Genomic DNA, 21,873 nt, shown 5'->3' on the forward strand with positions numbered 1-21,873 from the left:
AGTACTTTGTCCTGCATAGGAACGAAAAGTGATGCATTGTAGAGAGAGGTTATTTTTATTTAAAAAAAATTAAAAAAAGGGAAAAAAAAAAAAAGAGAAACTTGGCACCTTGGATCTCCAAACAGTTCTGTCTGCACTTGAGTCTGACCATTAGATACTGAACTAAATGTTTGAAGAGCAGAGAACCTTCTATTATTTATGACGAGTCTGTCCTTATTTAAGGGTTTGCAGGTCACAACAGTTGCTTTAGTTGCCTATTTTAGGTATTTTTGCACTTATTTTGTGTCTTATTTTTGTTCTTGAAGGACTGTTCCGGTTTGCTTTGTGTCGTAGAGGTGTTTTGTGTTCCCTAGTTGTAAGGGTGTGCTAGCAACAAATACTGACAGGTCCCTAGGATTGTACACTGTAGCCGTAGCTATTTATAACTCAAACACTCTTCCTCTCCACTCCCGGGTGTGCTGCCGCCGAGGCGCGGCAGGGTCGGCTTGCTGCTAGGAGAGACGGAAAGAGCGAGCATCGTATGCACTGTATGTAACTTCACGTGGGTGTCGGGTTCTCTAGTTAACTGTAGGAGATCAACCAGTACTATGCAGGGTGTGGAAAGTATTCCTGTCGCTTGGAATATCAGAGATGGGCGAGAGTAGCTCCTTAACGGAGGATGAGGGAGGTGAGGGCTGGGTGAAGGGTTGCTTTTTAAACATCTCCAAGCTGACACACAAGCTGTATCTTTAGGAGCTTTTTGATATGGAATATTGGCCTGGCTATGATAGTAGTAGGCATAAATGTTTTTAGCAGTTTTTAATTCACATCAAAATTTAAAGGGGTGGGGGGAGGAACCCTGTATAAAGAAGGGATGAGAGGAGAGCCATCGTGCCAGGGTTGTGCCTCCCCTCTGACGATGGAGGCGACTGGAATTCTCGGCAGCCTTAGGCCTGGGTATGGCTTTAACAGCAACATTTAAGGCTGGAGACAGCACTGAATTCACGAGAAGTGGAGCAAGACCTTAACAGAGAATGACTATCTAGGATCTGGAGGATTTCTTTCAGCAGAAGTGGTATCGCCCACGCTGCCTATGCCAAGTTTAAGTATAGGTTTCTGATAAGTAGTAATAATTTGTGTTGGTATTGGTTGGATCGCTGTAGTTAACTCTGTTGCTTTAGCAGGAAGGTTTGGATCTTTCACATGTCAGGCATCTTTTCTTACTTTGTGAACGTTGTGTGCATTGGCATTTCTTTCAGTTTATAAGTAGATTTATTTGTACATGCAGCAGCCAGTCTTGCATGACACCTAAATACATATTACTCAGTATTTTTGTTTTGAGGTTTGACATAAGGTGCAACAAATGCCTTGTTTATCTTAGTTTTTTGTTGTACAACAACCTTTTCATTTATGTAAGACTCTCACATACAATACAGACCATATTAATGTCAGAAATAAAGCATCTATGTACCAGGTTCCTCTTAAGTGCCTTTTCTTTGAGAACTTGATGCTCATTAGAGCCACGTGTGTGCATGTGAAGCTGCGAGAAACCCACCTGTTCTGACCCTGTCTGGGCAGAGACGGCAATCCTGGGGCAATCCAGCTGGATGGAGCCCACCTGTCTTTGCTTAACAGTTTCTATTTGTCTCTCAGAGCCTCAACACAAATATTTACATACAGGAGACAATCTGAGGGATGAAGAATGTTGCCAGTGTAAGGTTTCTTTTTCACCCTGCTTTCATTTGTGTGGTGAAAGTGATGTGTTGTTATGAGTGCCTGGGTCTGGGCAGTTAATGCAAGCGAGAGCTGTGATTGATTGATTGATTGATTTCCCCACCTCACTAGTACTCACAAACTTGTATTAATCAGTTAGCATTAGACTTGGACCCTTACTTTGCTGGAAAGGGGGATTCAGCAGGTAATTATTGCCTTCCCCAGTTGTGTGTTAAAATGTGAGGGCAAACAATTAAATGGAGATAATCTGCTGGAGGAAGAAGACAAGGAGGGACCAACACAAGCCAGTCCTGCAGGATTGTGTCACCCAGCTTTAAGCTGTAGGGGCAAATTGTGACTGCTAACTGGGGCTTTGCTGGGGTTCTGGCTGTCATGGCCAGGCTATGGTATACAAACATCCTGCAGACCTGCCTGGGAAGGTTTCCATCTCTTGGGGCGAGCCAGGAGGGATGACTGCAGAGCATCTGGCTGGCTGCTGCAGACTGAAATCAGGGTGAAGTATGAGTGTGTTGCAGGGAAGTCTGTCATGCTTGTGTCATTTTTCAATGTCAACTTTGCTCAGTGAAAAAAAATAGAGCAGGTGGACAGCTGGTAAGCCAAACCTAGGGGAAACTACAGCCCTAAGTTTAGTCATTTGAAGAGTTTACTCATGGGACTGGCTTGTGCTTGGAGTAAGTGGTCTTTAGGGCATTGACTGGTGAGAGAAAGCCCAGGTCCTCGCACTGTGACTCTGGTTTTACATGGGAACAACTGAAGGTTGCACCACACTGATGCCATATTGTGAATCCAGCTTCATGAAATAAGAGTTTGAACACTGGATTTTAACTGAGTGTGGTTGCACCACACCTGTGAGCAAGGTCCAACACACCACCAAAATGCTGAATCTGGCATTGCTTATTGCAGCTGGTTTTGTGACAAGCACTCAGATAAAGGTTCAGTGACTGGGTGGAAAACACCCCAATGTCTTCTAATGCTGCACCTCATCTAATTTTCCCTTTCATAAGTTTCCTTGGCCTTGGATAAGCTGAAGCCTCACAGGCTTAAATACTTACTTTCATGGGGAGGCTGTGGATTGCTGTTTCTGTGCCAGCTGAGCCAAAAGCTTGGTCCCTGCTGAAGCTGCAGCACGTTGGTCTGTGTAGCTTTCCCGGGAGACAGCCAGCTTATCCCTGGAGTGGGTTGGATTCGTGCCCTGCAGCTGAAAGGAACAGTAAGATCCTTGTGGCTCTGCTAGCATGATGTGTTGGACAGACAGGTAAGCCTTGGACGTTTCTGCATGATTTTATAGCAAGAAATCTGAAGGCTCATCCCTACTCTACCCAGCCTTTGATGGCGATGAGGAAACCTCAGCTGAGCAGCTTCTGTTTGCATCTGGAGTATGAGCTGTGCAATCTGTCATTCCTCAGTCTCAGCTCGTGTCTGTGGTTTGGTCTTCATTTCAATTTCACTTTCTGCTTCATTGCTGTGTGTGTTTTGTGAGGTACAGAACTGCAAGGAGACCTCTCACGGTGCCTGCTGTTGGTGTGGGTGACCCCAGGGGTGCAATTGCTATTGCCAGGGGAGTTCTGTCTACCTGCAACTGCTTTTCACAGAAATTTGGGGTGGTTCTTTGGGTTTATTTTTAGAGTGCTCTGGTTTATTTACCTGGCTTCTGACTCTCTGTGTCAGCACACTCTGATTGTTATGAGTATTAATGGCCTTAGCAGAAGCAAGGTGCCAGCAGGCTGTGCATTGGCTGGCAGTGGTGTACATCTCTGTTTTGTGTCCTGTTTTAGGCTGGACATGAGGAATATTTCTTCGTGGAAAGGGTTGCCAGAGCAGCGTGGCCCAGGCTGCCCAGGGCAGTGGTGGAGTCCCCATCCCTGGAGGGGTTTCAAAGCTGTGGAGGTGTGGTGCTGAGGGGGTATGGTTGGGTGGTGACCTGGCAGTGCTGGGTCAAGGGTTGGACTCAATGATCCGAAAGGGCTCTTCCAACCAAATAGATTCAATTACTACTCTGATTCTAAAGTGCTTCACAAGTTCTTTGCAGGGACTGCACGGACAAAACGAGCTGTGGGCGCACATCAGATGGAGAAGGCAGGCTTGGGACAGCGACCAGCCAGGTAAAGCAGAGCAGGGATGGCTGCGCGCAGGGCAGTGCCCGCGCACCCCCCCAAGCCCCGAGTGTCTGTGCAGGTCGGTGCCAGCCGGGCCGTGCCCCAGCCGCGGGCTGAGCGTGAGCAGGAGGCGCAGGAGCCGGAGGTGATTTACAAGTGAATGCCGCCGGGCCGAGGGGCAGCGGCGCGGCTGCGGGGCTGTGTCACCAGAAGTAGGGCAGTTTGTGCCTCGTCCTGCGCTGGCAAACGGCCAGGCTTTGTGTGCTCCAGACAGCAGATGGGCAGCAATTATGAGTGTGACAAGCAGGTCATCTGGCAGCCACTCCGCGGACCTGCTGCCGCATAATTTTTGGCGGGAAGTGGGGAGCTCGTTCCGGCCTCCTCCTCCCCTCCCCTGCCCTTCCCTCCCCTCCCTTGCGTTTGTTTTCCTATTGTGAATCCAACTTCTGCTCCAGCGAGCCGGGGTGGCCGGGCATGGAGCATCCTGGGTTTGCGCTGCTCCTGCGCCCCGAGCTGGCCGGCAGCAAGCGCTGGGCTGTGCCCGGCGTGTGGCTGGCAGCTCCTGCGGCACCCGCACCTGGGAGCTGCTCCAGGCAGCCCGGGCCGGGAGACCTGCAGCCCGGGAGAGGAGAGCGAGGGAGCCTGCAAGAATTCCTCCAGCCACAACCTGCTCATAGAGTCCCAGCAGGGTGGGGTTGGAAGGGACCTCTGGAGATCATCCAGTCCAACCCCCCTGCCAAAGCAGGGCACCTCCAGCAGCTTGACCAGGAGCACAGTGCCCAGGGGTGGTTGGAAGCTCTCCAGAGAGACTCCACAACCTCTCTGGGCAGCCTGCCCCAGGGCTCCAGCACTCTCACACCAAAGAACTTTCTCCTTCTGTTCAGATGGAACCTCCTGGGTTCCAGTTTGTGCCCATTGCCCCTTGTTCTGTCCCTGGGCACCACTGAGCAGAGTCTGGCCCCAGCTTCTTGTCTCTCATCCTTTAGCTCTTGCTGAACATTGCTCAGATCCCTTTTGGGGCTACTCTTCTCCAGGCTCTCAGCCTTTCCTCCTCACAGAGATGCTCCCTGCCCCTCAGCATCCTCACAGTCTCTGCTGAACTCTCTCCAGCAGTTCCTTGCCTCTCTTGAACCGGGGAGCCCAGACCCGAACCCAGTCCCCCAGCTGTGGCCTTATTAGGGCAGAGGAACCTCCCTCGACCTGCTGGCCACTCTCTCTTAATGTGTCTCAATAGAGCCCAAGGGAGAAGCAACCCCAGCACTCTTCAAGGCTTCCCCCCTTCCTGTGGGGCCTGGTGGAGGGGTTGGACCTTTTGGCAGCTGAGGCCAAGATGAGACTTCATCAGTTTGTCCTTTGACAGCAGTCAGTGGCCTGTGAAAGGGGAGTTTTGCCAGCCTGGACAAATCAGCTTAGCTGGCTCCAGCTGAGTGTGACAATGGAGCCCCTGGGCCCAGAGCCTGTCGCTAATTGCTTTGGGCAAATGTGTCAAACGTGTCACATCTTCTACTGCTTTTGTCCTGCCGGCTGCACAGAAAGGGCAAGCGTGGCCTGGGTGGCCTGGGGTTGGGTTTTCAGGGTGCAGCTGGGGATGACAAAGGTCTGAGCAGGTTCAGGGGCTCCCTCGGAGCTGACCCTCCAGGAGAGCCCTGGGGCTGGCTGTGGTGCAGGCAACTCTCCTTGGTGACAAGCAGGTGACATCTGACTCCCCCCTCAGCAGCAGCTCAGTAGCAATCACAGCTATCAATACCTGGGGGGAATGTGCGTGGAGTTTATCCATGCCTGCGGCGAGTTCTCCCGTGTACGTTGTGCATACAGTGAACAGCTCCCAGCACCGTGTCTGGGGACAGCTGCAGAGTTTGATCCCACCTCTGGAAATTGTTTTCTAAGGAGTTTGAGGTTCAGGGCTTCAGTTCAGCTCACAACAGACACCAGCAGTTTTACAGCTGATGTTTCCTGCTGGCCCAGGTTTGCCCAGGGGCTGTGTTTCCAGCCCAGCATCGCATTCCTTGCCCTTGGGGGAATGCTGGGGAAATGTGTTCCCCTCATTTCCAGTTTGCAATGAACAGGTAACAGCAGCCATGAGTGTGGAGGCTCTGACTGTGGTGGGATGGGAGGAAAAGACAGTATTAGATCAGTTAGCATCTCTAGAGCTAGGTGAGCAGGGCAAGTGCCAGCATCTCTGCGTGGCCACCAAGTGCTGCTGTCAGCAGGAGTGTGGATCTGCTTGGTCAAGAGATGTTGTAAAGTGAGTCAAAAGTTCAGGTGGTGGCTGGCATTTGTCACTGCAGCCTGGTAACTGATTTTTCCCCTTAGATTTTGTTTGTTTGTCTTATTTGGGCACTCTGAGAGGTCATCTGGAAGATGTGGGGTTTGGTTTTGTGGACCCTGTTTTCAGGCTGTGTTTGTTCCAGCTCGGAAGCAGCAACACCTCAGAGGAGCAGCTGGTTTTGCACCATCAGCTCCCAGCACAGCTGCACTGAGGGTTTGCTTCACCAAAAAGTGCCTTGTCAGGGGTTGGAGGGAAGGGTTGGGGCCCTTTGCATGTCTGTTCTGCTTTATGGTCCAGTGCACCCCTTCCCCCAAACAAGAGAGCCTCACGCAAGCAGGGGGTGTGCTGGCCCTGGCTGGAATCAACTGTTAGGGCAGGTGAGTGTGCAGGGTGGGAGGTGTGGTGGGGTGACCCCCCTGGGGTAGGGGCTCCCCGCTGCTGTTTGCACTGCCTTTGGGGCAGCTGGGGAGGGGCTGGCTGCTCCTTGGGGGTTATTAATTAATGAGGCTGTTCAAAATGTTGCCTTTTCTCTGCAGTGACTCCGCCTGGATGGCTGAGGACATCGTTCACACCTGCTTCCATTTCATCCCAAACGGCTTGGCTTTTCTGGGCGTTCATCTAACTTGCTTAACTCTCTAGCTGGTTTCAGCTTCTGAGGGCTTTACTTTTAATGCTCTGTGTGCCCATGCATTTAAATGATACTCCTGCCACTTAAAGAAGTTCCCAGTGCCAGCTGGGGTTGAGCTGCTCACACACAAATAATCTGTGGAGTAAACACTTGAGAGTTGAAAACCTTCTCCTAAGGTATCTACAGCTGTTGGGTATCTGCAGTGTTTGCGGAGCTCTCACACAGGATTTCATCTGAGAAACTTGAGTGGTGTTTTAGTTTGTTTGTGCAGGTCCTGAAGGTGCAACTTTCCTGGATGGCTACGTTTCAGACCTGAAATCTGACAATATTTCAGTCCAAAATATTCCTGTGGGAAGTGTGTGGTGTTCCCCCAGGCAGTGACGGTGCCCAGGAGCAAACCTGATGCTGCAGGGTCTGTGGAGTGAGTGTAAAAGGGGAAGGAAGAGGGTAAAGAGCAGCTGAGATTTTCTTTCATGCATCAGTAGGGATTTTTGCTTAATTTAGCAGCCCTGCCTTAAATTGACTACAGTTTATTTAAATGAAGTGGTATGCAAAGTAAGGATGGATCCTTTAGTGAGCAGCTCTGTCACAAAGATGGCTTTGAAATGGTGAGAAGAAATTAGAACTCTTTTGGGGGAGATGAAGCATAACTTGCTGTCAGTGTGATGGGCTGGCATCACGAGGTCTACTTCAGCCAGGCTGGTGCCTCAGCCTTGGTTCCTGGGAGCCCAGCAGCAAAGGATGACACAGAACATCTCAAAATGCATCTTCTGGAGGAGGACAAGGTGTGTGTGCCAGGCAGTGCCAGAGGAGGTGCTGCCAGCTGCACTGTTACATTCTGTGTGTGGTGGGGGTGAGTGGGGTACACCTTGAAGAGTGTGGCCAGGGGGTCAAGGGAGGTTCTCCTCCCCCTCTGCTTTGCTGTAGTGAGGCCACACTCTTTTGATGCCCCCCAGGTTCCCACTGGTCTTCTTGACCATCAGGGCCCGTTGCTGGGTCTGGTTTTGATGGGAGGGAGGTGACACTGCTCACCTGGGTGAGACCAAACATCATCTCCATTACACCCCTGAGGCTGTACACTTGTGGCTGCTGTCTACCTGCTGCCCTTGCCAGGGGCTTTCTCGGAGTGTCAGACAACGAGCTGTGATCTTACCACCCCTGAAATACTGGAGCTGCTCCCAGACACAGCCTGTGGGGAGCAGAGTTTGGGTTCTCTGCTAGCAGGGGTTCATGCTCCCCACTGCTTTTAAACCCTGCCCCATGCTTCCCCAAAGCTTCCATGTCACCAAGCCCCACCGGTGACCACATGCTGCTTGGTTCTGTTCTCTTTTGTGTTTTCTGAACAAGAGCTGTTTTACTGATTTTATTGACTCAGCTACCACAACACAAGAAGGCTCCACAGCAGTTCCTGGAGTACAAAGACAGTAAACATGCCTCTTGGAAATCTTTCCTCCTCTTGTAGAACCAGGCTATAAATTAAATAAAGCAATAAATACACATTTCAAGATACATCAACTGCTAGGCAGAAACATGAATCATCTCCTCTTCACCTCCATCCTCACACTGCTTAAAGCTATTAATTAACAACCCAAGCACTGCCCTGCAACCTCCTCAACAGACAAAACTCTTCTGCCCTGGGCTGTGTGGTAGGTGCTCTATGAGTGGTGCTAGCTACAAGGGCAGGTCCCACAGGTGCTCATGGTCTTAGCTACCCCAAATGCTGCCAGTGGGCTTTTCCCAGGATGTGTCCATCTCTGTTTTTGCTTTGCAGAGGGAATGAGACCAAAAAAGTGATCTGGTGGTTGCTGTTCTCCCTGCTCCTTGAGTGTGAGCATTGCTGAGCAAGAGGAGTCCCTCTGAGTTCATCAGGTTTGCCTACACACAAAACCAGCACAAGCCTCCAAGGCTTCTGGCAGGAGTTCTGTGGGCTGGGCAGGAGGCCTGGGGTGCTTGGTGATGGCTGCAAAAGACATTTCAGGGAAATCTTGGCCATGGCTGCAGCTTGGTTCCCCCACAACCCACCTCTTGCCCTGTAGCAAGACACAAACCTCTCAGGAAGCTTCTGTTGTGATTCTGAGCTGATTCAGACAGGACCTGTCAGGTGGGGGCCAGCACTGAGCTCAGACATGAATCTAGAGGGCACCTTGGGCTTTAAGTAGATTACAACAAAGGAGATGCATCATGTTCACCATCTTCCCTCAGCCAGCCTTTCTGCCACTGCTCTGAGGCAATGGCATCAAGCAGGCTGAGGAGGTGGTTATCCTGGCTGAGCTGTGCTGTGGCTGTCCCTGCAGCCATCCCACAGCACTTGTCCTGCCTCAAGGACCTTCTGTCTCTCCAGGTGCTGCTGAGCCTCCTCAGTCTGCCTCAAAGGCACTGTTTGTCGCTCCCAGGTACTCTGACTTCTTCTTGTGCTTCATCCACATCTTCCTCAGGAGGCTGGGTGTCCCACACAGGCTGCCTCCTGTCAGTGGCAGGGAAGCTTCTGCTCCAGGTGGCAGGGTCGGGTCATACTCTGCTGTCTTCCTCCAGCGCTGCCTGTGCCTAGCAAGTGAAGCACAGGGCACAGCATCACCGACTGGCCCGGGTGGGAAGGGACCTCTCAAGCTCATCCAGTCCAGCCCCCTGCAGCCAGCAGGCACATCTGCACCTACAGCAGCTTGCTCAGAGCACCAAACAACCTGACCTGGAACAGGGCAGCTCCCACCCCTCTGGGCAACCCGGGCCAGCATCTTGCCACCCTCAGGATAAAATATCTGTTCCTTCTGTCTCCTCTGAACCTCATTGCTGTGGTCTCCTCTGGCCCTGCTCCAACAGGTTCATGTCTCTCTTGTGCTGAGGACTCCACTAAACGCTGGCCCTCAGCACCATATCTCCAGGGCTTTGAAACCTCTCCAGGGATGGGGACTCCACCACTGCCCCGGGCAGCCTGGGCCAGGCCTGCACAACCCTTTTGGGGAAGGTGCCTCATCCCCTTCCCCGCCCAGCAGCACCCCAAGCACAGTCCCCAGGCTTGGCCAGAGGGGTGGGAAGGGACTTACTCCTGTGTAGAAGTGCTGTGGCCTCCAGGTGAGCCTGGGGCAACTGCTGCTCTCGCTGTGATCCGGGCAACTGGTGATGGTGGGGACTGTGGGAGGGAAAAGCAGGGAGTTAGGACGTGCCACTGGTGAGACGTGGCACCCTGTGGGTGTGGGACAGCTCAGGTATAAGCTTTGGAGATCCAGCAGGCAGCAGCAGATGGCTGGCTGGGTTTACTTACCAAAGATTTTCCATCCAACAGGTGGTGACAGGATCTGGATGGCTCTCGTTCAGCAAGTCCCACTGCAAAGCATAGAACAGATGGCACTTTGGTCATTGTCCCCCTGGCACAGCTTGGGTGAACAGCCTCCTCCCATGCAGGTAAACCCAGATGTGCACAGAGCCCAGCTCCAGGTTATGATCCCATAGATCTGGCTTTGGCCCAAACTGCAGGAGTTTCTTTCCCATGACCATCTCCTGTGCTGTCAAAATAAAGGATTTTGGAGTGCATTAATCCTGCACAGCCTCTGCTCACTCCCAGGCTGTGGATCTGAGGTGATGAGCTGTCCTTGGCAGCCCAGGCTGGGAGGGAGTCCTTCTTCTCTGCCAGCACTCACTGTAGGTATTTCCTTACACAAAGACAGCTCCCATCTGCTGCAGGTTTTGGATCACCTGTGTTTTGTGCACCTTGGAGCCTCCACTGCCAGCTTGGTCCTGTCCAGGAGAATGTTCTCCTTTCTGGGTTGCCCTGGGAGTTCTTCTTACCCAGGCAGCAATCCACTCCTGCACAGGGAGGGCTTCATCCCAGGGTATGTCTGTCCCTGGCTGAGTGACATCTCTCTCTGCTGTCCTCAAGCCTGGAGGTTCAGTGAGCACCCAGCTGATAAACTCTCTGTGGATAAATGCTCCCTGACATTCCTGCTTCTTGTGCTGAGGGGAAAAATGAGTGAGGGATGCCAGACTTTTCCCCCCCCCATGGAGGCAACTCCTCCCATTTGGCTGTGGGAATCTGGAGAGATCTCTTGCCCTTTCTTCCCCCTTCCCCCCTTCTTTCTCTCTGTTTCTGGCCATTATCAATTCCCTGCTGGTGTGTTGGGGTTTTTTGTTGAGGGTATTCAGGTGCATGAAGAACAAGGATCCACAGAAGCACCAAGATCCACCAAGACAGAGGACAGAATGTGATCCACAGCTGCTGTGGCCAGTGCCATACAAACAGCAACAGCAAACATCAGAGGCGCTGCTTGCAGAGCTGTCTCCAGCAGCCAGCACAGTCTTCTCCTTCTGGAGGCAATCTTTCACCATGAAGAACATCCTAACCAGCCTCCCTCTTCCTGCTCCCCTCCCCTGCCACCAGTAATTCTATTAGGTACCTCTGCATGCCTCACATCAAAGCCTAACTCGGTTATCTCTTCTCATCTTGCATATTAGCTACTAACAGCCCTCAGCCAGGGGCTCCAGGCTGCGGTGCTTCAGCTGATGGCCACCTTTTGGGTTTGGTGGGTTTGGTTTTGTTGTTCTTGGTTTGGTTTGTTTGCTCTCATATTGTTGGAGCTCTCCCTTCAGCCTGGCCCTCCTCTTCTCAGATACAGAAAATGTTCTGGCAAAGTAGCTAAGCCAAAGTAACTCCTCTTGGCTTCAGGTTTGGAAGTGTCCTTCAAGTTCCATGGCTGGAAGCCTGCAGTATCTGTGGTTGGACTTGATGATCTTAAAGGTCTCTTCCAACCAAGAGAATTCTATGATCTAAAGAAGTTCTGAGGTCAGGGAGGAATGAAGCCCCTTCTGAGCACTTACCCTTGGAGGGGCAGGGCCCCCTCTGCCTGCTCTGCAGGTGCCCCAAGCCCCGCAGCTCATCCTCGCTGCACAGCGCCTGCAGGAGCTCCCCCCGGTGGGGCTGCAGCTGCTCTGCCCGGGGGCGCCGATGGTCTGATACGGCCACGACCTGCAGGGAAGAGGCAAACCCATCCTGTAACACCTGGCCTGTTTCTCTGCCCTCTCTAACAGGCACCCTACCTCAAATCAGGACCACATCCAAGCATGTCCTCTCCCACAGCATCGTCTTTTGCCCTGAAACAAGTTTTACCTCAGTTTGCTGTCCATCTGCAGAGCTCTGTGCCTGTGAATTTGCCACAGCCCCACACATGCAAACCAGTGCTTTCCAGAAGAGGGGAGAACAGAAAAAACCCAACCTGACCATTTCTGACTCTTTTGACTCCAGGTGCCCTCAGACATGGCCTCCATGCTACTGACCAGCTGGACAAGGAGCAGAAAAGAGCCAGCAGCAGGTGCAAACAGTGCTGAAAAGGGCTGGTGAGGCAACCAAAGCCTAATCCCAGACCTAAGAGGGGTTTTCTCTCAGTTCTGTGGGTTTTGGCTCACAGCCTACACAGCCCCTGCTCCCTAAGCTACTTAAGGACGTACCCAGCGTTAAGTCAAAGGGACTCCTGGTGTCCTTGAAGACAAGCATGTGCTAAAGCAGGCTGGGGCTGGGGCCCAGCTCTGATGACCATAGGGTTGTTTGAGTCCAACCCTTCTCTAACTCAGCCAAGGCTGGTGCTAAACCCTGTCCCTCAGCCCTACATCTCTGCTGGTGTCTTGCAAAGGATGAGATGTGGTTTGGGGTGAGGAAGCAGGATTTTTTGCTCCATTAACAGCAGGAATTATTTAGCCACCTTGTCTATGCTTTCCAGATTCCTTGTTCCATGTTACACCAGCAAAGCCAGAAGGCCTTCAAGAAGAAGAATCTGTACCAGTAAGTTGCAGTCCCATTGCCCACTACAGCCAGAGACAACGGCATGAGCTCCAGAGCACAGCTGCAGCCAGCACCTTGGGTTGCAGCAGCTGGCTGTAGCACACTGTTGGAGTTTGTTTTCCCTTAATTCAAGACTTCACCATGACTTTGGCTACCTCACCCAGTGCTGTAATCTGTGCAGACTTATCTAGGTCAGGAAAGGAAACCTGCTGTAGTGCAGTTTTGATCTAAAGTGGAGCTGACATTTCTCCAGGGTACCTGGGGTGAGGCAGCAGGATCAGCTGGAAGTCACTTTTGTTTTCTAGACCAGGAAATGTCAACCTGTGTGAATGGCAGAGCCAGCCAAACCCTGCAGCAATAGTGAGCTGCTGTCCAAAGCACTGCTGGCTTTAGAGCCCTGACCAGCCTCTGCATGCAGAGCCAGCAAAGTCTCTTTTTGATGGCTTTATCTGCACATGAGAGCACCAAGGCTCTCCTGGAACTAGGTGTGTTAAGGGGGAGCAGGGAGGATGCAGGAGCGTTGCAGAGCAGCACAGCCCTGCTCCTGGACCCCCAGTGCCACCACCACAAGCCCCAAAACAAACAGAAACAACCAACCACAGACCCCCAACCACCACCACCACCAAAAACCCCAAACTCAACAACAAACTCCCAGAACAACAGCAAGAGAAGCCACAAGGAGAGGGAGAGGAGGGAGGTTTTCCTTACACTCTTGGTCAGGATGTGCTGGGTGCCTTTGGCTCTCCTCCGGGCAGGGCTACAAGCTGTGGAAAGAAGAACAGGAACTGGGTCAGGCTGCAGCAGGTGGACAAGCTGGAGCTACACCTCTGTAGAAATCCTCCTCAGGGGCATGTTGAGGAAAGGGGGAAGAAGAAAGGGAAGATTCCAGCTGGAACAACTCCAAAGCAAGTCCTTTTAAATGCCCTCTCGGAGGCCGTGCTCTAGCTGTGCAGTACAGACAGCCACGGGTGCAGGACAGCCAAGCTTCTCCCACAGGCTTCCAGGAGCACCCATCCCTCTCCTTCCTGAGGCCAATGTTGCAGAAGGGAATGAGCTTCACTTTCCACCCAGTCACCTTCAGCCATGACCAGTGCAGGCATTAATTTGGGAGAAGCTCCAGTGTTATCTAGACAAGGACTTCTTCCACATGCTCAAAGCCCTTGGTGCCATCACCTCGCTGCACGGTGTCCAGCACACAGCACTGCACCAAGCTCAGTCCTTCCAACCCTCAGAGCAACCTCTTCAGCTCTTTGATTTTGAGGCATTTTGCTTGATGTCTGTCTCTGCATTTTATTTCCCAGGCCCACAGAGACACCAAAATCACAGGGAGCCCAGAGTCAGCAGCTACATGAGATGCCAGGACCTGCAGCCCAGCTTCAGAAGAGGTTGAGGTGGCTGGGTTTGGGTGAGGGTTCCTGTCCAGAGTGAAGAATGTTTAAACTCTTGTTTCAGCTTGACTTGAAACTGCTTTGGACTCTGTGCCCCTCCAGCTCTGCTTTGCTCTTTGCTCTTCAGAGTTCTCAGCTTGGGCTGCAGGAGCTGCAGGGTTTAGCAGCCAGTGACAGAAGCAGGCCTGCCAAAACCTCCCAGACTTGGAGAATTAAGTCCACAGGCTGACCCCAGGGGCAGGGCAGGTGAACTGGGGTGTCCTCTGCACTCCCTCTGCAACCCAAAGGCTTTGAGGAGCCAGGACTCACAGAATGGGTTGGGTTGGGGTCCACCCCCTGTGCGGTGAGGGTTTGTTATGGGATGCTGGGAGCCTCCTTGTCCCCGGCTGAGCTTTCCTGCACGCTTCTGGGGCACACTCGGCTCCAGCAGCCGCAGTGCTTATCGCTGCTGTGTTAATGTTTGCCAGGAGCTCTCAGGCTGTGGAAGCAGCTGGAGGTCATCCAAGGCTGCTCCTTGCTGTGGCCAAAGCCCTCTCCACTGCCAGCAGCAGTAACAAGTGACTGGGCTTCCCAGGGCTCTGCTATGAGCAGAGCTGGCAGTGCCACTAACCTCACCCTTCCTAGACAGCTTGGACTTGTCCAAAAGCCACCCCTCGATATCCCAGTGAGGATGCAACTGCTGAGCATTAGGAGCCCACTGGGTAGAGAGAAAGCTTGGACTTGTGCTGCCCATGGTGAACCAGGACAGGGGCACAGGAGGTGACCAACCTTGTCCATGCTCCCTGTGGCATGAGACCATCACCAGTGAGTTACCTGCCTGGACAGAGCTGGTAACTGTGCCCAGCTGTCAGCCTGGTGACAGCCTAATGGATCCCTACTGCCTTCTCCTGCAGGCTTTGGATCTTAAACTATGGGGAGCGTGGGATGGAAACCAGACAAACATGGCAGAGGTGTGGCTTTATCCTAGGAATATCTTGTAACTCACTCCTGAGGCTGCTGCAATCACTCTTATGGGAGCTAATTGCTCACAAGCAAAACACTCAAGTGCAGAAATGTTCAGTGATGCAAGGAATGATCTCCTCCCTCTGCTATTTCAGGGCTTTCACTGGGCAGTGTGAGGATCACAGTTTACAGGTTCCTGCTACCAAGCCGTTACTGGTCCCCAGGCTGGTGCACAAGAGGCAGCACAGGGATGTGCCCCAGTGAAGCATTTGCTGATTTTCAGGGTCTGTGTGAGGCAGAGCCCAGCTCGCTGCCTGTCACCTGCCAGAGCGAGTGGCTGAGGAGCGGCAGAGGCACCACGGGGAGGTCACGGCACCAGCGAGCACCTGAACGGCCACTGAGGGCAGAGGGAGCCAGGGGGCAGCCACCCTGCAAACAGCTTCCCACAGGGAGCAGGAGCAGGGAGGGAGGAACAGATCCCTGCAGGTGCTGCTGGCTTTGCCCGTGGAAGGATGTCTGGATGCACAGCCCAGATTCTGAGCATCAAACCCGATCCCAGGGACAGTTCACTTTGTCATTTCCACTCCGATGCTGGAAGGAAGCAGCTGAGGGCTCTGGAAGGAAGCAGCTGAGGGCTTGTGCTCGCAGCCTCCAAGCGAAGCCCTGACCCCACAATTTGTTTTCCCTGCTTTCTTCTTGCTGAACTACGCAGCCATGGAGTTTAAACTAATTTGTTCAATCAAAGGCAGGCTGGGCTTTGTCCGGTCCTTACTCTTCATTACAAGCAATTAATGTTAATCATGCATTCATTTCCAGGGCACGGCTTTGGAAGTGTTCCACCGACTGAGCCAGCAGATTAAACCCAGCGCTGCCGCGGCTCCCCTGCTTCCCCCGGAGCTGCTGCCTGCTCGCCCAGCTTCGGCTGCTTCTCCGCTCCACAGCTCCAAGCTGTCACTTCAGCGGTCACCTCACACCCAGCCCAGCTCCCCCAGTTTCACCAGCCCCGAGCCTTCACGCGGCCACCGTGCCGAGGCACCTGCGGGCATTAGCTCCAGAGGTGCGGGGCTGCGAGCGGGGCAGGGCACAGCGCGGCAGGGCACGGCACGGCAGGGCACGGCACGGCAGGGCACGGCACGGCAGACAGCAGGGCAGTGCACAAGAGCTGCTCCCTCCAGACTTCTATCTCCCTGCCGCCGACCCCCCGGCGCGGCTGGAGCCCTCCCGCCGCGGCCGCGGAGGGGTTTGCTCCGTACTCACTTTTGGATGAAATCACGGTGGTGAAAACCTCCAAGTTCTCGTCGCTGCAGCTGTAAATCTGGTGCATTTTCCGCCTCTCCCTCCCGACTGCCTTCCAGCCTCATGCGACCGCTCTGAACTTGCGGTAAATAGGTTTCACTAATCCAATCTGGCTCCCTGATCATTGTCCAGATCTACAAAGGACAGACTGATGCAGTGATCTCATCTCATTCCATATTCTTCATCGCAACATTTTCTGCTCCCATCTGCCTTTCTGTGAGGGCTGCTAACGCAAAGGCTTCCCCGGGCTGCCCCTCCAGCCCAGCTCAGGGAGCAGCATTTTCCTGCCAGGTCTCCTTTTGCCACTTTGGAGAATCCTCCGCAGTTAAGTGGCCAATAACTGCAGCCTGCTGCGTGCAGCCAGTGCAGAGGCAAGTCAAGGGCTGCAAAAGCGCTGCAAGGATTTTTTTAACCCGAACTGGGCTCACTTTGTGCACTTTTACACATTTGCCATAACAATTTGCTCCTCCCTTGGGACGAGGAGCTGCTTCCAGGTGCATTAAGAGAAGCATTTTGTGCTTTACTTTTTAAGTGCAGCAGTGAGAACTTCGGGCACTTCAGCGTGGCATTGGAAACACAGGTGATTGAAGAGGGGCACTTTGGGTGGATGCAGACATAGGTTTGTGTCCCCTGCACTTCAGTGCTTGCAGGGGGAGGGCAGGTGGCTCGGCCAGAGCTGGGTTCCTACATAGTCCTGGTGCCTAAATCCATATTTTTGCACTTCAGTAAATTCTCTTCTTGCCAAAGGTTTTCACTCCTCAACAGAAACTGTCCTTTCCACATCTACAAAAAGCAGCACACCCCCCCCCGCCCCCCATCTTCTGCTGCCTTCCTGCTGCTGTGGGCACCCGAGATGAGAGCCTTTGCCTTGCAGGCTGCAGCAACTGCAGCAGCAGAGCCCCGTTGGAGTGTGGCTAATGATACCAAATTACATCAGGCTCCCGAGCAGCCTCCATTGCTGGCACGTGTGTGCAATTAACACAAAACCTGGCACTGTCTTCTCCTATAGATGTCTGCCACCAACAGTCCCAGATGGAAAGTGCCAGCAGACCTGGGCTGCCAGCCTCACCCTCACTGCTTGGGACATTAAGCATTGGTCCACCACACATCCCCAGCCTGGAAGCCTTTTGGTGGCGTGGAAGGTGTCACTGTTTCAAGAGTGAAGACAGAAGCCAGTGTCACTTGTCACCTCCCAGGGCAGCCTCCTGCTGTCCAGGGGCTGGGGGCATTGTCCCCCTTTGAAATGGGAGGTGGGGACAGCGACAGAATTAAAGCAAAAGGGAAAAAAACCAACAAACCAACAAGCCCTCAATTAGGTTTTGATTTATGGAGCCACATGTTCTGCTTGTACGACTGAGGTCATTAACATCAGGCTGGGCTGGCCTGTTCAGCTGTCCCTGCACAGCTCCCTCTGAAGGAGCAGGCACTCAACAGATGGGGAGCTGCGCGGGCACGAGGGCCATTGTCGGTCCCCTCATTGTCCCCGTGTCAAGCAATCAACCCAAATCCATTAGCTGCCGAGAAAAAGATCAGCGCAGCCTCCCCTGGCTGAATGGAGCCAGGCGGCTGTGAGGGGAGCCTGGGAGGCTCTCAAAAGGGTAGGACAAAAATAATGAAGAGCAACACTGAGGAGCTGGCCAAAAAAGAAAAAAGAGGGAAGAAAAAAAGCTACAGCCAATGCCAGAGCTATAGCCAACCCCAGAGCTATAACCAATGCCAGAGCTATAACCAATCCCAGAGCTATAACCAATCCCAGAGCTATAGCCAATCCCAGAGCTATAACCAATGCCAGAGCTATAGCCGATCCCAAAGCTATAGCCAATCCCAGAGTTATAGCCAATCCCAGAGCTATAACCAATGCCAGAGCTACAGCCAATGCCAGAGCTATAACCAATCCCAGAGTTATAGCCAATGCCAGAGCTATAACCAATCCCAGAGTTATAGCCAATCCCAGAGCTATAGCCAATGCCAGAGCTACAGCCAATCCCAGAGCTATAGCCAATGCCAGAGCTATAACCAATCCCAGAGCTATAACCAATCCCAGAGTTATAGCCAATGCCAGAGCTGTAACCAATCCCAGAGCTATAGCCGATCCCAGAGCTATAACCAATCCCAAAGCTACAGCCAATGCCAGAGCTACAGCCGATCCCAGAGCTATAGCCAATCCCAGAGCTATAGCCAATGCCAGAGCTATAACCAATCCCAGAGTTATAGCCAATCCCAGAGCTATAACCAATCCCAGAGTTATAGCCAATGCCAGAGCTGTAACCAATCCCAGAGTTATAGCCAATGCCAGAGCTGTAACCAATCCCAGAGCTATAGCCAATGCCAGAGCTATAACCAATCCCAGAGCTATAGCCAATCCCAGAGCTATAGCCAATCCCAAAGCTACAGCCAATGCCAGAGCTATAGTCGATCCCAGAGCTATAGCCAATCCCAGAGCTATAGCCAGTCCCAGAGCTATAGCCAATCCCAGAGCTATAGCCAGTCCCAGAGCTATAGCCGATCCCAAAGCTATTACCTATCCCAGAGCTATAGTCGATCCCAAAGCTATAACCGATCCCAAAGCTATAGCTGATCCCAAAGCTATAGCCAGTCCCAAAGCTATAGTCGATCCCAGAGCTATAACCCATCCCAAAGCTATAGCCAGTCCCAAAGCTATAGCCGATCCCAGAGCTATAGTCGATCCCAGAGCTATAGGCGATCCCAGAGCTATAGCTGATCCCAGAGCTAGAGCCAGTGCAATTATTTCACCTTTGGACAGCCAGGGTCCTGCAAGAAGAGGCACTTCTGGATCTCAGTAGTTGCTTTCCTAGCTATGACCTAAAGATGGTTTTTTAATCCTTGAACCCCAGCAGGGTGGGGATGGAAGGGACCTCTGGAGATCTCCCAGTCCAACCCCCCCTAAAGCAGGGCACCCACAGCAGCTTGCCCTGGATCACAATGGCCAGGGGGGGCTGGAATCTCTGCAGAGATGGAGACTCCACAGCCTCTCTGGGCAGCCTGCCCCAGGGCTCCAGTACCCTCCCAGCGAGAAACGTGAGCTGGGGTTGAAGATCAGCTCCAGCGTTTGGTGTTCCACCGTGCTGAGGGAGGTGCAAAGTGCAGAGAGACTCAGGAGCTGCCTGCCAGCTGCACGCAGGGTGGTACTGGTGGGGCCTTGAGCAGGCAGGCTTCGAGCGCCTACCTTCACCAGGGCTGTGGTGCTCTGGCCATGAATCACTGTGCAGAGAGCTGACAGGATGAGTCAAATTGAAAGAAAATGACTTAGGGTTACAAAGCCTGGAATTAAAACATGGAGCAATTGGAGGATCAGAAACCTGCAGTCTGTATCCTGGCCTTTGTAAACAAGCGACTGCCTTTCCAGTGCCGGCTCTGGGAAGCATCCCAGTACTCCCAGCATATGCCAGGGATGTTGCCAAGGGATTCCCTGGCCTGCAGGGCACTGAGCTGTTCCCCAGGCAGGTCCCTGGCTCTCAGCCCCTCTTGCGTAAGAGGTGAATCTAATCCCCACTGAGCCACTTGAGCCTGTTTCTTACCATGAGCTGGGCAACATGATAAGGATAAACCCGGGGTATTTTTGGAGTGGGATTGGGACCCAGAGGTGTGCACAGTTAACCATTGCAGCGTGAGGTGGGATAAAGCTGCGCAGCCAGGCTCCGAGCCACTTCTGCCTGGTGCAAAGCAAGAGGAATTTCTCGTGGAAGGGAATTCACAGAACCATCAGAGAGTCACAGACTGGGTTGGGTTGGAAGGGACATTAAAGATCATCCAGTTCCAACACCCAGAGACCCAACAACCCCCCAAAATACAAAGAGAGCTTCTCATACCCAGCCTGCTACCTTCTGTACAGGAAAGGAAGAGAGCTGCTGCTGTCAACAGCTTCACCTGGGACCTGGAGCAGTCTGCTGCCAGTTCTGTATGAAAGGAGCTGGAGCACCTGGGGATGAGTGAAGACTCATCTGGCTACAAGCTGCTGTAACCGATTTTACCCAGATGGGAAGAAGATTGAGGTGTTTCAAACCCATTTAGAACTTTACATTCCATATAGAGGACCAGCAGAAAGGGATCAAGGTGGGAAGGGCCAGTCCACAGACTTCTCTGCTAAGCAGGCAGGGAAATTCTAGCTGGAGCTGGAAGCTGGGCTGAAAGCATCCCCCAGCAGTGACAGAAGACGCTGCAGGATCCTGAGGAGCAAACCCACAAGCCTGGTTGGCTCCTCTTAAAAAGTAACTCCAAGGTAATTGGGCAGCCACACCTGTACCCTAAGCTGGTCAGACACCCCTGAGTGAGTCCACAGAATGCTCAGTGAGAAGCACAAAGCACAGCACCAGCAGGTTCAGGCCCTGCAGAGCAGCGATTGCACAGAACCAGCTGCACAGCCAGCGCCAGGCTGGGCACGTGGAGGCTTAACAAGCTCTCATCCACACAGAGCACTCCAGATGCCAACACAAGAGCCACAGCTCCAAACTGGGCTGTGACAGCAGGGGCTGCCCAGGATGCTGAGCTTCCATTACATTTGCTGTTATGTATTAATTTTTGAAGCCAAGTGACCAGTGAGGACCTTATGCTCCTGGTGAATCACAGAATTGTTTGGGCTGGAAGAGCCCTCCAAGATCAGCCAGTCCAAACATCAACCATGGCCACCAAACCCTGGCCCTGTGCCATGGCCACAGGTTTCTGGAACACCTCCAGGGATGGGGACTCCACCACCTCCCTGGGCAGCCTGTGCCAGTCCCTGACCACTCTTGCAGCAAAGACATTTTCCCTCATCTCCAACCTAAACCTTTCCTGGCATAATTTCAGGCCATTTCCTCTCCTCCTTTCTCTCCTCCAGCCCCCACCTCACTCTAACCTCCTCTCAGGGAGCTGTAGAGGGCCATGAGGTCTCCCCTCAGCCTCCTCTTTTCCAGACTGAACACTCCCAGGTCCCTCAGCTGCTCCTTTCCAGACCCTTCCCCAGCTTTGTGGCCCTTCTCTGGCCCTGCTCCAGCACTTCACTGTCCTGAAGCACAAGAATTTCCTGGCTGTTCATGAAGAAATGGAGCTTTTTCATTCCAAATTTCTTCCTTTGCATCCATTTATTTTGCCTGTTGGTTCCTGATCTGTACAGAACCATTTCTGGGCAGCCTCTTGAGTGAACTCTCACCCTGTGGCTCCTGGGTTGGTGCAGGGGTGGCTCTCCTGCTGCAGGTGCACTCTGTCCTCCTCCACATGGAGAAAAATCCACTGCTTGGGTAACCAGGCAGAAACTGCTTAGGATTTCTCCCCATGGGTAAGTCTAAGGGCTGAGGCAAGCTGAACTGTCACCTTGTTTGTCTCTGGTGTGTCCCCACACAGCCATCAAGCTGCTTTTGCTGCATGGAGCACACGTGCTCTGCAGGATCAAGGTCTTTGGAGGGTATCAGATGGCATTGCCTGCTCTGGTTTAAGTCCTGTGTGAAAATGAGATTAAACTCAAGGACCATCCTCAGAGGCACTCAGAGACCCCACAGCTGGACACTTAGGAAACAGGAAGCAGGAGAAGCAGCTCCAAGGCTCACATTTTTGAGTTATGGTGCCTGTGAGGCAGCACAGGAGACGGCACGGGGCCAGAGGAGGCTTTGGAACAGAGCAGGAGCAATAGGAATTGGTGAGGCTTTGGAGGCAGCTTTTGTGCCACAGGTATGTTAAATGCCCATAAATCACACAGCTGGGTCTGGAGGGGGGAACTGGGGGGGCTCTCTCTGATGCAAATCACCCTAAAAGGGGTTTGGGGGGAGATTGGTTATCTG

At 52.8% G+C, this 21,873-nt stretch overlaps 1 protein-coding gene across 1 annotated transcript; it reads right to left on the bottom strand.

Moving 5' to 3' along the window:
- Positions 1-8,770: 8,770 nt before the first annotated feature.
- Positions 8,771-16,442, bottom strand: VXN (vexin). The gene is made up of 6 exons (XM_009904137.2): positions 16,061-16,442; positions 13,182-13,237; positions 11,516-11,663; positions 9,966-10,027; positions 9,748-9,833; positions 8,771-9,250 (listed from the first exon to the last, which is right to left on the bottom strand). Exons 1-6 carry the CDS (start codon positions 16,125-16,127, stop codon positions 9,064-9,066), a joined length of 606 nt encoding a protein of 201 aa, XP_009902439.2. The 5' UTR covers positions 16,128-16,442; the 3' UTR covers positions 8,771-9,063.
- Positions 16,443-21,873: the final 5,431 nt, after the last annotated feature.

This window comes from Dryobates pubescens, chromosome 3 (assembly GCF_014839835.1).
Source record: "Dryobates pubescens isolate bDryPub1 chromosome 3, bDryPub1.pri, whole genome shotgun sequence".
NCBI lineage: Eukaryota > Metazoa > Chordata > Aves > Piciformes > Picidae > Dryobates > Dryobates pubescens.